This window comes from Lates calcarifer, linkage group LG15 (assembly GCF_001640805.2).
Source record: "Lates calcarifer isolate ASB-BC8 linkage group LG15, TLL_Latcal_v3, whole genome shotgun sequence".
Taxonomy (NCBI): Eukaryota; Metazoa; Chordata; class Actinopteri; family Centropomidae; genus Lates; species Lates calcarifer.
This window is the reverse complement of record NC_066847.1, coordinates 9,767,873-9,783,111: the sequence shown is the minus strand read 5'-3', so window position 1 is coordinate 9,783,111 and position 15,239 is coordinate 9,767,873. Positions and strand designations below refer to the sequence as shown.

Below are 15,239 nucleotides of genomic sequence, written 5' to 3'. Positions count from 1 at the left end.
ATGCTTTCACTTTATAAGGATCCTTCTCTGGCATATAGATAACCTTGGCTGCTGGCTATATTGATGCTGCTCTGTCTGTGAGCACTGCAGGTGTTTCCTTCTGGTCCCCCTCCTGGGCTTTTAAAATGAAAACCACAGGAAAGTCTCTCTTGCTCCAACCCCCTTGATGCATTGCCTCTGATGTTTCAGCACAGAGGAAAGCCGTTCACATCATCAGTATCTCCTCAGTGCTGCAATTAGTCAGGATTCTTCTCAGGAACTTTCACAGGCTCCTGTGGAAAACATGTGTGACCTGTTCTCGTTCGAAGCTCACGCAAACCAGGACTTTTTAAAGCAACAGTTTATGTTCCAGGTGAAACTGTTAGCTGATGCTCTCTTAATAAGATTCAGACTGTAGCAAAGGAGAAATCATGTAAAAGAGATTCATGTACCTCTTGAATTATTGTAGCAGGACGTTTATACTGCGAGGGACATATCACACTTTAGATTTCTGATTGTGACATTGCTGAATGGAGGAGCACTTCAGAATAATGTGCCAATTTATTGTCTAAGGGCAGCCAACACTTTTCTCTCTACAGCACGTTAAAGATATAAACTTAATTTTACCTCTGTTGGGAAGGTGTGTGTGTGTGTGTTTTTGTGCGCACGTCAGCAATACATCTCCCACATATTGAATGGATTTTCATTAGATTTGATGCAGCCCTTGACCCTAGGAACAATTGATTCAGTTTTTTTTCGAGGATTTGGGCCAAAGCATTGTTATTGCTCCTCAGCCAAATTACAAACTAACACCTCTAGTCACTTCATTTGAAATCTAAATAGGTTTGTACTATCTCTAAGTATGCAAGTCTTGTGGAAGACCAGGTACCAAATATGAATACACATGTACAAATGTGAAGACAATAAAATATTTTTGCCCATTATGTTGACTTGCTATGAACACATACAGCTTCAGCTACAACTTTTTTCTTTCTAGAAACAAAAGAATCTGCCAGGATGGTGACGGTCAGTGTGATCACACTCAGCTTCCTGGTCACTGCAGGTATGTGTAGTAGTGATCTGGAAATATGGAAATTGTGTACCAGTGTCTGTGTTTACTCTTTCAGCAATCATGTGGTCATGTACGTACGGCTGTGTTATTTATTCAGGAAACACTATTTTATTTTAGGGTTTAAGGTCAGTTTGATGGTACTGGGACTCCATTTGTCTAATAGACAGTATGTAAAGTCATCCAAAAGAATGTGTTGGACTCTGTACTTAAGTTTAATGATGAAAAGAAAGAGTCCAAATATTACTGATATCACTTTTCAGTTGTATTTTTATTTTATCTTTGTTCACAGTTCTTTCTGCCCCTGTGAAAGGTAAGACTTTTATGTACCGGCAGATCAGATGTAATTCTTCACACATCACCTGTCAATAAGTAATGAATTTTTCTTATTTAGTCTATAGTTTTTCTTATTGTCTTATGTGTTTGTCACTGCCTCTTCCTTCCTTCGTCCATCGTGTAATCCAGTCGAAGAAGACTCCATGACCTTGTTCCATGGGGAGGATTTTCACATCTTGCTGCCCTCACTCGGGGTGGAGGTCACGTTCAAGAACAGGTCTGCTCCGCGGTCGGCTGACATGTTCCTGATGCGGGGTGGTGCTGTGATCAACAGTCGGGCCAAACTCAACCGCCACCTCAGCCACCTGATCATAGACGCTGTGGGCGAGGAAGACGAGGGTGTGTACACCGTGAAGAATCCAGAGAAGCCAGACGACGTCAGACGCATCATGCTTGTAGTCCGAGGTACTGGATGACACATTAGGAATTTCTCTACTGACACCTTACACTCTCACAGGTAGAACTAGAATCTAAACTAAAAATTCTAACTTAAAATGTATTGGAAAATTCAGATTTCTACCAGTTCTATTTTATTTTACATTTTTTTAATTTCTACATGTAAATTATTAAAATCAAATGTAACCTAAAACTTCAGCCAAGACAGTCAGTGATGAGTTTCAAATATGGCTACAACTAATGTTATGTTATCATCATTGAATAATCTACCAATTGTGATTCATGATTAATGAACAAACTGCCAAACTGTTCCCATTAGAAACTGGAACCTGTGAATTTGAGCATTTTTGCTTAAGAAATGAATAAATGATTATTTGATTACCATAACTGATCAATCGCATAATCGCCTTAAGTTTGTTAATTCAATAATTCAGAGGGGTCAATTTTCCACACTCAGTACTTTTACTTTTGATACTTATTTTTTCTGTTAATATTTATGTACTTTCACTAATAAAGAAATACTTTCCATGATAGATTTTTACGTAATGTACCGCAGTAACAATAGCACAGTGTGGCATTGATACGCTTACTTAAGTAAAGGACCTGAATACCTCCTCCACCACAGAGCTACAACCCCAGGATGAAGAATAAGCCTCTTATACTATCTGATCTGGAGTCAGTGCAGTGTCATCTCTTCTGCTTTAATCATGCAGTCAGCCGCCAAATAAACCTCACAGTTACACATCCCATGTCCTGTGAGTGTTACAAGTTGCAGCAGTGTTGACTCTGTAGTCTGAAAAGCAATTCTGATGAGATTAGACACACACACACACACACACACACACACACACACACAAATGTGAAAGAAGGAGGGAATGACTCAAACCCAGCCCAATTTGAGTGGGCTCAAACCCAGCGCAGCTAAAGGCGACTGTAGTGTAGCAGTATGTGTAAGATGTGCCATATGGAAGGAGTAATGTGTTGTGTAGTGATGCGGATGTGTGTGTGTGCATGTGTTTGCATATATATGTGTATGTTGTCGGTGTGTGAGAACGCCAGAGCTGCCAGGCAGTAATTATGCAGCTCTTTAACCGCCAGCCCACTCCCCTCTTCTTTCCCCCCTGTTGTTTTGCTGTCTTCATCTAGTCTTTACTGTCTTTCCCTCTGCTTGGTTTGTATCCCTACCCTTTCATTCCAGCCAGCCTGATATTTTTGGGTCAGTGGTCCTTAGTTTCTCTGCCATCTGTCCCCCCTTTTGCCACATCTGTCAAGCCATCCCTCTTCTTTCGTCCTTATATCTTTTCATCTTTTACCTGAAGCAAATAAACTATCTCCCTTTCCTTTCGCTCACTTTTATCTAAATGCCTTGTGTTATTAACCCTGTTGTTTCCTTATGCTCAAGACCAAAACTTTTACCACCCTCCTTTTACCTTCTAGATTGCTCCAATGAGCAGACCATTAAATATGGAGACAACTACCATATTCCCCTGTCAGGGGTGACTCCCCCCATCACCCTGGAGTACAGGCCCATTGCTGTGGAGGCCAACCAAACAGCTAGGTAGAGTCAGCAAAATTACTCAGATATTTTAATCCAACAGAATCTGTAATGATATTTTCCCACCATGATGCACATGCACTGAGACTGTCTCAGAATTACATGGAAAGGTTGAGAAAAAGTTCATCCTCTTTGACTCTCCCCTCCCGCAGACCAGCTCTGGTGCTGCTGACCAGCACAGGGATATCCAGGGAGGGCTACCAGGGTCGCATCAGCGTCAACGAGCGCCACGTCACCCTCAGCACTGTTACGGGTGCAGACGAGGGCAGCTACACTGTCAGGGACGCCGAAGGTGTTATCCAAAGGAAAGTGTGTCTCAACGTCAGGGGTGAGACAACAAATGAAGACAAATCATCTACTCTTTCTCTTTCCATGCTTGAACCATTTTAAACGACCAGCACCTTCCATCAGAATGATGTTGTTGTTTTTGTCCTTCTGCTTATTATACTCTTCTTGTCTGCAATAATGGCTTTTTAAAGACCCAAACGTTAATGGGCTCTATCAGGCTAATGCATTTCAGATGATAAACGGGCTCTGTGAGGGCTGCACCTGCAGCCTCACAGCCATAATAGGAGTCAGTAACCCCCATGCACCAACACACTTTAATTTCTAAGATTTTGACATTGTTTTACACTAATACTTCACATAGATACAAACACATAAATAATGACATCACTCTTAATTTCATACAACATACTCTTGATTTATGATATGTTTGTTTAAAGAACATTAGTTCTATTTGTAGCATATATATTTCACTAACTTTTATATATTCAACATTATGTTAAGTTCATTTATCTTAAGTTGTGGATGGGCTCTAGGAAGCAGCGAGCGAATACAGGAACTCCCAGTCAGGCTGTCCAAGTGCTCACCACATTGAGGGGGATAAGGGATATTTAGTTTAGATATTTTGTGTATTTTCATCAGATTTAAGTTGATTTTTTTGTTTGTCATGTATGTATCTCAGTTTCACAGACTAACTGTCCTGTGTTGTTTCTTTTAAATTTAATTAGTGATATGTGTTTTATGTTATCCCTTTTGTCTGATCAGCCAGTATACATGCCCCCTCTGTTCTCTGTTTGTCAGGTCAGTTGAGTTTTGTTAGATCAGTTGGTTTGTGGACTTATTTTGTTATCATGCCCTGATTTGAGTTCTGTTCATTTGACCTCTTTTATGGGCCCAGGAACTTCATTGCTTGAGTTTTTGTAATTTCATTTTTTCATTTTTTGGGTAAATAAAGCCCTTATTTTCAAAATCTATCTGTGACTCCTCATGCCTTCCAGCTCAGTCCCTCACAGGCTTGTGAACAGAGCGGTGCTATACTATATACTGTATTTATTCTTCGTCCTCCATTCCTCTCTGTCTTTCTGTGTCTCAGAGCACGCAAACTTTGTGACCCTGCCGTACGGTAAAAGACTGAAGATCAACCTGATACTCAACAGCTCCTTGGTCCGTCTCTACTACACACCTGACAATGACCCCAAACCCCGCCTGCTGCTGGACAAGGGAGAATTTACAAGTGTAACTGGAGCCTCTCCTTTCTTTGTAGTCCCACCACTTTAACTTCTGACTCTAAGAGAATATATGTTTATAAAAAATGCATACTGTATGTACTGCATATTCTAAAACATATATGTAAATATATGTTTTTGTATATGAGCATGTACTGTAACATAACCACTTAATATCATGCTAACACACAAGCTACCATATACGAAATACACAGTATAGTGTGCTATTATCATGTAAGGCAAAATACACAAACACATTAATTGCATTTGACAACAGATGCTCTATAATTTTAGTTTTTCCATCTGCCTGTGTTTAGCCTTTTTTCTCAGAATTCTTAAGTCAACTACCTGACCTGTTAAATAATTGCAGCTCTCTTAAGTACATATGCTTAAGGTCAGACCTGTTTTATAGCTGACAAAAGCTGCTAATGGACATTTAATGACCCACTTTTGTACCAGCATGTGTTGTTGTGTCACTTCAAAGCCTTTTATCCATGGTTATGGGTGGTGCATAACAGTGATGTTAAACGTGTGCCATCCTGGCATGATGTAGTGTTTTTGAAGTTAAGAGTGTCCATGTCTGTTTGCATTCTAGGCTGAAGATATGCTGGATCTCCAGGAACGTCTCTCCATGGAGGGTTCATTGGTCTTTCTAGATCAGGTCAAGGGTTCAGATGCAGGCGTGTTCAAGATTACTGACATCCTGGGATTCAGTGTATCCACCATCCACTTGGAAGTACAACGTAAGGAGGGGAGAAATGGTTGAAGAATGGGATAAAGGACAGGTTTTATATTGCTGTGATAGCTGCTAAAGCGTGGTATCAGAACATAGTAGAGCCAAAATAATTGCTCTGCCGCTAAAAAGGAAAGAATGATCCATTTCTTTTGTCAGCTGTGTTCCTGCATTGGAATTTCTACACGTCAGTGAAAGGTCAGTTGAATTATTTACTCTCCCACTACTGTCCTTCCCTCTTTTTTCCCATTATGCCTCCATGCAGCCTACAAGCTGGAGTCATTGTATGTGGCTATCATCGCCCTGTTGGGCCTGCTGGTTTTCCTTCTGCTGGTTTGCCTGCTGTCCTGCCTGATCAAAGTGAAGAAGAGGGCCAAGAGGGCAGCTGCCCTGGAGAAGATTGCCCAGAACGCTGGCAAAGAGGACGAGGGAGAGGCCTTCAGACAGGTTGGAGGCACAAATATACAACAGACAATGTGATGATTATGATGTGTATGCTGATAAAATGAATGACTGTTGTTTTGTGTTTCCTTGTGCATCCTCACAGGTGGTGAAGAATATCACCAAACTCAGTGAGGAATCCAAGCATTCCCAGGCTGACAACACAGAGAAATCTCAGAGCACTGAGGTGGACATTAAAGTGAGGACATGTGATACATTTCTCTTTAAACCGCATCTTTGAGAGGTTTTAATAATGTCCCAATGTTTATGCTGTTTTCTGCGTTCAGACAGCTGCAGCTTATTCAGAATGCTGCTGCTAGAGTCCTCACTAAGATCAAGAAAGAGGATCACATCAGTCCAGGTCTCAGATCTTTGCAGTGGCTTCCTGTGTGACAAAGAATTGATTTTTCTAATATTACTATTGGTTTATGAAGCATTAAATAATTTAGGGCCAAACTACATCCCTGATCTGCTGCTATGTTATGAACTGTCCAGACATCTCAGGTCTTCTGGGACGAGTCCACAAGGTCAAAACTAAATGTGGAGAAGCAGCATTCAGCTTTTATGCGCCACACATGTGAAGCAAACTCCCAGAAAACCTGAGGTCTGCTCCAACCCTTTAAATCGAGGCTGAAAACCTTTCTGTTTGCCGCTGCCTTTTATGAAATTATATTTGGGTCTATTCATTCATATCTTGCACTGTACTATAGCTGCACTGTGATCTTTATTCCCCCGTTTTATCCAATTTTAGGTTGTTATCCTCTAGTTTATTTCACTCTTTTTTAAATCCTATTTATTTGTTCCTTTTATATTGCCTTGTATATCTTGTATTAATATTTTATGTCCCCTGTAAAGCACTTTGGATTTTCCTGTTGTATAAAGGCACTCTACAAATTAATTTTCCTTGTTATCTGTCTGAACTCAGGGTCTGGAGGTTTCCTCTAAAGAGGTTGGAATCGGTAACCTAGAGACCAGTGACTCTGGTGTTGGCTTTAACACCGCCCTCCCACTGGACACTGACACTGATGCCCCCGATCAAATCCCCGACTCTGAGGCTGTAAGCATCTCTGTTGCTCCTGAAACCAAACCAAGTCCACCATCTGCTGCTGAGTCCATGCCAAGCGCTCCACCAGCTATGGAAATTAAGCCCAGTCCAGTTGCTGAAACCAAAGCCAGCCCAACACCCGAGACCAAGAAAACCCCCGATCAGCCCGTGGAAGTGAAGTTGGATGTGACCAAACCAGAAGTTAAGCTCAGCCCAGCCCCGAGCCCTGAGCCCAAGGCTGGTCTGAGCCCAGCTGATCCAAAACCTGAGTCCAGCCCAAGCCCAGAGCCTAAAGCAGCTGCTCCTAAAGCCCCAACCCCTGAAAGCAAGAGCGCCCTAACTCCCACACCTGAGCCCCCCAAACCGACCACACCGGAACCTATCACCAATGGTACACCTGAGCCGGGCCCGGATTCCAAACCAAGCCCAGACCATGCTGATATTATTGGAGGTCCAAAAGCGGCCCCCCCTAAAACCCCTGAGGTGGAGCTGAAGTCTGGTGGTGCCGTATTAGAAGCCAACAAAGATGGCACTGTGGCTGAGGAGTCAACCACCACCTGAGAACTGCCCCTGCAAAAACACAAGGGAAGCCCCACAGATCTTCTCCATCTATCACCACTGTAGACAATCGAACACCCCCCTACCAAATAATGACGAAACCACTGAAACTGGGGCGAGGCCTTTGGTTAAACATGTCTAATGCCTGAACACAATATTACCTTGATAACGGTATCTCACTTGTCTATAATTAACACATAATCTTTGAGACTTTCTGATTCAGAAACACTTCACAAAACAAATGCGGCTTGTTGATTGTTAAACATTTTAGTTGTACACACCTTGGTGGTGTTCTTTTGGTAGCTTCACAGTAAAACTGCCAGACTTCAAATGAAATCCTTTGCAGAGTTTACAACTAAAATGTTATCTCCAACTAAGGTCTTTTCTAACATAATGAGGTACCCAGAAAGGTTTACAAGGTTTTATTAAAACAAGGACACACTAGAATTCCTCATCTGACCTTAACTAACCATCCTCTCCCATTTAGATGCTTGCTCTTCTATCAGCATGTGGATAAAACAGACAAAATGCATGCAGTTGTCAGCCACTAGCTTACTAAAATGTGTCATAACATGCTCTTGACTGGACATCATCAAAACAGAAATGAAAGCCCTATTGATCACACAAACCACACTCTGTTGATGGCATTTTGTGTGAAATGTGGATGTAATGTCCTCTTTTATGGCTCCAGAAACATCTGCAATACGACATCACATAGCAAAAACATGAGTTTTGCATAGATTTAACCACAACTTACTAATAATACTGACCCCATTATATGTAGTCTCTGAGATTGGGATTCAGGCCCCCCAGTGGATATCTCAGATGATTAAAATTGATCTGGAATTTTCTGTTGGCTCTATAAAAATCCCATTACTCTCACAGTTTTAATAGGAGGCTCATGCCAGCAGAAACTCCAGGCACTTAATGGGACCACCATGTTCCCGCTGTACGTTGGGCTTTCCAAAGGTGAAATAATGAATGAAAGTGTTTGGTAAGTTCAAGTACTCAAAACATCCTTGCTCATTTCTTTTCATTATCCTTCCCTCCCTCCATGTCAAGGCCTTTCTTTTGTCTGTCATTCCTTCCTTGATCCTCCCCCTTCTTTCCCTCCCTCTTTTACTCCTTCCCTTTTCTGGGCATCATTAAAAACTTTTCTTGACTTAGTTCAAAGTAGAGATTTCCTCTTCAAATTTGTGGTTTTGTTGGCAGTGACAGAGAGTCATTCCTGTGTCTTTGGCCCACTAAATTTTGGAAAAAGCTTAAATATTTATGCCTAGCATCTTAAATGTCTCCAAAAGAGTCCTATGAGGCCTTTCTCATTGCCATGACATTGTCTGTCCACAGCTGTTTTGTGTGAGTTTTGCAGATATGTGGATGTTCAGTGAACACAAATGAATCTTACAGTTGATGCATGTCTCTACCTCATGTTTTAACTGACCACTGATTAAAGAAAAACCCCACTGACAGTCTAGGTTTGACACGCTGATTCCAACAAAAAGCATTTTGGATTCCTGAGAAAAGCACAACAAGACAGCCATGATAATTCAGTCAAATGATCCATGAATCATAGGGAAACTGTAAGAAGTAGATCCATCGACAACCAACTGGGCCTTTCTTGGTAGCTTTCCTTACTAATAGATTTTTCTTACAAATATTAATATCAGGCGAGACATGTCAGCATTTTAACAAGCCATAAGACAAGATAGGTTTAGATGTCAGATTTGATACAAAGATCAATATATAAGGTAAAACTACAAAAAAATAAAAAATCAATGTGCCTCAATGTGGACAAACAGCATCAGACTTTCAGGTCACATATAGTAAAACAAAGAAATGAATAATGATTAGATAATGAAAAACAGTGGATAATGGCTCATTCCCAGCCTGGACCTGTGAGGGAACCACAAACCCATTTTGGCAATACTGAAAATGGTCTTTACATGCACACAGATTCACAAACCAGACACACACACACACACGCACACATGCACACATGCACACACACACACACACATGCACACATACTCATACACATACACTGCAGCCCTGTAAATATTGCATGTGTACGCCAGTTTAACCCCCCCTTAAGGCTGAATGTTTTTAGTGAATAGAGCGGTTGTTGTATTATACTGAATAATAAAAAAGAAAACTAATTTAAATTTCTCACCAACCTTAAATCAAGAGTGTAGAATATATACACATAATATATACTATTTACACTAATATTCACTAACGTCTTGAACTAATTTAAGAACCAAATATTGCAAAAGAAAAAAAAAATCCATCAAGACTATATTAGATCTTTTTAGATCAATTATCTGCTATTATTGCCATTCCAACCTGGTGATACTCACAGCTTACAGTATCTCTCACAGTATTTACATGTTGTATTAAAATGTTTAACCTATGTCACTTAAAGCGTTGACTGCAGCATGCCCACAACATGCCCTGAACAACAGGCTTTCATTGTCCTAAAGTCATTTCTGTGTGTGTGCGTGTGACCAGAGGAGTGACGTTTTATTGTTGTCATCATTGTGCGTTGGGGAATTGTGTGTTTTAAGTGCTTACGCCTATGGTGTATGAACGTGAATGATTTATGACTGCTATGAGTGCACGTGTGTGTGTGTGTGTGTGTTGTTTGTACAGAACGAAACTACCGTCCTTCGTGTGAGCTTCTCCGTCTGTTGTGAGTTAAGGTATCCATGTGCCTGCTTCAATCGTGTTGCAATGTGAAGAAAACAAGTGCTGTGTTGAAGTCATGAAGTGTGAATGTGTTTACCACAAGAAATTGTAAACGATATTGTAACTTTGAGATATTTCAGTGATTCTCGTCTTTGTTTTAGTGCCTAAAACGTGTATTGGATAGTCGGCCTGTATTCTGTCGTTAGCCGACACTCCTAATGGCACCTTCTTCTAAATAGGTAGAGTATTCACAGATGTAGACAGCTGTTTGCACACCTGACTTAACAAAGGAATATCACTGACTGGCCTATGATGTGCTAATGTGTAGGGGACATGTGTTGTATTGTATTAAGAGTCAATTATAAAGATGAAAGTCTGACTTTCAGGTTTCCCAGATGATTATGTGTAGCATAAGGAGTGTTGAGTATCTGCGAGTGAGGGTGTTTTCCATTGCATTGGTCAAGTCTGTGGCACAGTTCAGAGTATGTGAGTGAATACTTGATAGCAGCAGATGAATGACAAAGCTTTGTGTGAGTGACCCTTGAGGGTTAAGTTGTGATAAGCAATTGACTGAGAGACTGCTAAAACAGCATTTCCGTGCACCACCACTACTGAATATTGTCAGTGATTGTAATACCAAGCCACTCAGAGTGAGTAGGGATGTGAGAGAGGAGGATAGTGCATTAATGGGCAGAACGAGCCTTTGGTTTACACATTACCAGTATCTTAGAGAGGGCTCGGTTTAGTGGGGTCAGAGTTATTATATCTAACAGGTGCCAGAGGGATTCTGGTTTCATACACCTCTGATAACCCACTAATAGAAACCACTACTGTTAACACCACTGGCACTTCTTGCACTATGTGAGTTGTCTCTGCCCTCTCTGTTTACTTCTGCTGTTCTGGCCTGGGTGTGGTGTGACGTTCTTCATATTCTCTCTGTACTCCCTTTTTGCACAACACTTCACACAGATGTTTTGTAAAAGAAATAGTTTTTTTCTTTATTTCATGTTTAAAGGAATACTAAGAATAAACAAAAGATTATGACATTCGCTGTGCTGTCGTCTTTGTTTTCCTGTTTTCTAAGCAGCAAACTCGCAGAGGGGACAGTTTAGAGTCAGAGCTGTCCGCTCCAGCTCTGGCAGTTATCTCAGTCATTGTCAGTCGTCATTTGTCGCTGAGTGTCACATGCCACTTTCTCACCCAAGGTCCCACTGATCGCATAACCTCGACAGGACGTGTCATAGCAGAGCAGGCACAACAGAGATATTTATAAACAGGCCAAAGGTAACATCATAATGCTGTTGACACCTGCTATAGACTCTGAAGCTCCAGGCCACCTGAAAATTACCTTCCCCATACTTTGTTTTCCTAAACTCTTTCACAGATACGACTGCATTAGATCAAGATTTATAAATTCCACCACATTTGTTTCGCTGAATCTCAAAAGCATTCAAGTAATATCAGTAAAATTAGGAGATATACATGAAATATACACAGAATTGTTTGTGGGTACACTAACAGCCACATTTGATGTGTTTTCATGAGAGTATTTAATGAGGAGATTCTCTATTTACAACATTCTTGCCACAAGTTGTAAGTATATGACATAATTAGGACTGCAATTAACTATTTTCAGCATCAAAACTTCTGTCAATTATCTTCTCATTGATCAATTAATCATTTTGTCTATAAAATGTCAGAAAATAGAAAAATGAGAAAAATGTCAATTACAAGTTCCCATAATCCATGCTGATGCCTTTTTTGCCTGACAAAACAGTAAAAATCCCCAAAATATTCACTTTATTTTTATGTAAGACAACAGAAAAAAGTGGCACTTTTTGTTGAAAAATTAAAACTAAAAACTAAAATCGTTGCAAATTAATTTTTTTCTGATCAACTAGCTAAGTCATCCATATTTAAATCAGTTCTAAATGTAATGATAATTCTACTAATGTGAAATGAACAACATGTATTGGACCATCAGTGTTCAAGCTGATGGTGATAGTTCCTTGTCATAGTGAAGGGTTAAACATCTTAAGTGGAGCTGTGTTCTTTCCATCATCTGTGTCACACGGGTTATAGAAGGGGAACAGAGGAACCATGACTGTTCCCATGGTGAAAGTGTAGATTGGCGCCATGGTAACAGCATTATAGAAAGACACCTCCTCCTCCTCACAGTCTAAGAACACGCCGATGCGGGCAAGCCCGACAGACACATTGATTTTGGTTGGTTTTGGGTCAGTGCAGGCCAGGATGGATCCGCCCTTCAGGGCCAGGGTCCAGAGGCCACTGGATGTGCCTGTAGCAGCCATCTCCCCTCTTGGGACATCCTCTCGTGCTACACCCAACCTCCATGCTGTCTTACCACCCACCTCCACCTCCCAGTAGTGTCGCCCTGTGATGAAACCCTGATGACCCAACACGCAGTAATAGTAGTGGAACCGTCGTGGGTTGGCCAGGCAATCCTTCGTGTCTTTATCCTCCTCAAACCAAACCGAGGTGCAAGCCTGGGACAGGGACAGATTGGGGTGGGCTGTCTCAGGGTCAAAGGTCACTGATGTAATATCTGCAGGCAAACAGGCAAAATGAGGTGAGTTCTGTCGTTGTTTTTTATGTGCTCTGTCAGATGAGATAACATACACATACTTGGGTAGAGACAGCTTTTCATATGCTTCCATATCCTGTACTGGATCGGCCCCACAAACTGGCCAGAGCGCACCTCAGTGTCCACCTCTGCCGGGAGAACGAAGCTGACCTGAGACCTGCTTGGACAAAATGGGAAAAGGGGAAGGACTGAATGATGGATGATAGAATGTCAGTCCTAGTAGACACACCACAGAGAGGATCATGGAGATGGATTGATCTGATTGAGATGGAGTGAGAGGAAATGCCAAGCACACACACACACACATGTAAGATTAATGAGTTAGGGGGAGACAGTGGAGACGGTAAAGGGAAAAAAAATTTGTTTGGTAAAAACACACTTTGAGGAAACCTGCCTTTTTATTAGATCTTGAATTTCCTGCAATAAGAGAAACAGTTTAGGAAAAATGGTTCTAACAGATCCCCATCATTAATAATCATACACAGGATTTTAAAACAGCTGCTCATGAAACCATCAAGAGACTTTCCACCAACATGAACAGTTGTCTTTGTTTGGTCTTCTGTTGCCAGCTGTCATCACATCCAGGCCACCTTATGCTGCTCATTCCTATTTGCTGACTAATGCACCGACTGCCTTTTGTTCTTTTGCTTTTAAATGAGAAATTGATTTTGACTTGCAAAACCTGGCAAGTTGACTGTTCAGCCAATCAATGTCTATAAGTGATCAAATAAGTGCCAATGAAGAGACTCTGGGATTGGGTCCCTTTGAGGTAAACCTGCAGAGTCACATTGTTTTTCCCAGCAGCATATGGGATGAGCAATAATAATAGACAGTTATTTTCACAAGTCACGAGTAAGGTGAGTAAAGTTTTGTCCCAGGCCCAGGGGAATGCTCACAGCGACCCCAGATAAACCCACGTGTTGCTGCTCTGCTATTGTGCTGAGACATTTCCAGAATGTTTAATAGAGTCCAAACTATTCTCCGCCCCCTCTTCTCTCTCCACTCACACATTAGCTCACCCAAATTTACATCATCCCCACTGACCCAGCTTTGTATAATTACAGTAATAACAAGACAAACTCTAGTGATAATCAGATACAATCTCTGCATGTTCATTTCTTCTTTTTCACTTTCATTTCTTCCTCACTTTGAGAAGCTTGGGACTGTCCTCCTCTGCCAGTTTGCTGTTGAGCACTGTGATGGCTCTCTCCAGGTCTTTCCCTTGCTCAGCCATCTTCTTCTCTCTCTCCTTCAGCTGCTTCAGTTGTTTCTGTCTCTCCCTCCTCAGCCGCTCCAGGTCCCTACACTCCTCCTCATCCAAGAAACGATGGAGGTTCTGAAACTCGGCTCTGATTTCTCGTTCCAGGTCATCAAACCTGCCCTGAAAGATGGACAGTCAGTAAATCAGCCTAAGCGTGACTGAAAATTTTGTATGTGTCATAACTGGCTTCAGTTATGACACATACAATTGTTATGAATATTTAGTTTGTGTTAAACTGGAATTACTTGGTATGAAAACTGTGTATTTTTTGACAAAAATAAGGATTAATAATGCAACAATACCTCTACTTCCACTGACTCCACATACGTCTCTCTCTCTGCTTCTCTGCACTCATCTACCTCGTGCTTGATTCTTTTAATAGCCTGGATAAGCTTTTGCTGTAACACAAACACACACACACAAAGGACAAAGACAATTAGAAAAAAATAGACATGGAACAGATATGTCACTGGTTTAATATGCTGCAAATTGAGTTTCTTTGTCTATGAAATATGAACTTTCAAATAAATACAGTCACATTATGAGAGATAATGTATCTCATGTCAGCTGTGCTACATATAGCAGCAGATGAAAACCATAAAACATGAAGCTCACCTTGTGATCACAGAGGAGGCTTTTGTTGCAGTTGTTGTTGGTGTCTTTGGTGTGGTTTTGGTACATTCCAGTTTTCTGCAAAAAAAAAGAAAAAAGGACAAAACAGAAATCGGGAGGACTCTTGAGAAAGTTCAGCTAAAGTGATGGAGGGAGTAAGAGGGAGGGACGAGGTGAAGGACATGAAAGTGCAACAATACAGACAGGGAGAAGGAGAAAGACAGAGGGGGGGAGAGGGGGAAAAAATCGCATGCCAGCATGATGAAAACAACAGTCAGACTAATAGAGCAAGGAGGACATACATCCATGCAGAAAATTAAGGAGAGAAAACGTATTGACAAGCACAGATCAGTAGCCACAGCCCGACTTGTGAATATATGGATCCATTAAAAGAAGAGGAGAAAGAGGGAGGGGAAGGGAGGGAATGAATGTAGCTGCCAGGAGGGCTTGCTG

The 15,239-nt window shown here is 41.3% G+C and overlaps 2 protein-coding genes across 2 annotated transcripts in view; one reads left to right on the top strand and one right to left on the bottom strand.

Annotated features, from left to right (window-relative positions):
• The window catches only part of si:dkeyp-77h1.4 (uncharacterized), a 15,413-nt gene extending 4,059 nt beyond the window's left edge, over nucleotides 1-11,354 (top strand). Inside the window, exons 2-11 of the mRNA XM_018672310.2 lie at nucleotides 977-1,042; nucleotides 1,341-1,361; nucleotides 1,514-1,789; nucleotides 3,218-3,338; nucleotides 3,488-3,663; nucleotides 4,714-4,856; nucleotides 5,442-5,589; nucleotides 5,845-6,026; nucleotides 6,127-6,219; nucleotides 6,946-11,354. Coding sequence (XP_018527826.1) covers nucleotides 997-1,042; nucleotides 1,341-1,361; nucleotides 1,514-1,789; nucleotides 3,218-3,338; nucleotides 3,488-3,663; nucleotides 4,714-4,856; nucleotides 5,442-5,589; nucleotides 5,845-6,026; nucleotides 6,127-6,219; nucleotides 6,946-7,626 — 1,887 coding nt within the window. The 5' untranslated portion in view covers nucleotides 977-996 and the 3' untranslated portion in view covers nucleotides 7,627-11,354. The remainder of the gene's footprint in view (nucleotides 1-976; nucleotides 1,043-1,340; nucleotides 1,362-1,513; nucleotides 1,790-3,217; nucleotides 3,339-3,487; nucleotides 3,664-4,713; nucleotides 4,857-5,441; nucleotides 5,590-5,844; nucleotides 6,027-6,126; nucleotides 6,220-6,945) is intronic.
• si:ch73-54f23.4 (zinc-binding protein A33) lies at nucleotides 9,560-15,239 on the bottom strand. Its single transcript, XM_018672345.2, has 7 exons — nucleotides 15,089-15,239; nucleotides 14,790-14,864; nucleotides 14,477-14,572; nucleotides 14,061-14,294; nucleotides 13,308-13,330; nucleotides 12,955-13,070; nucleotides 9,560-12,874 (listed from the first exon to the last, which is right to left on the bottom strand). The coding sequence occupies exons 1-7, from the start codon at nucleotides 15,092-15,094 to the stop codon at nucleotides 12,321-12,323; spliced, it is 1,104 nt and encodes a 367-aa protein (XP_018527861.1). The 5' UTR covers nucleotides 15,095-15,239; the 3' UTR covers nucleotides 9,560-12,320.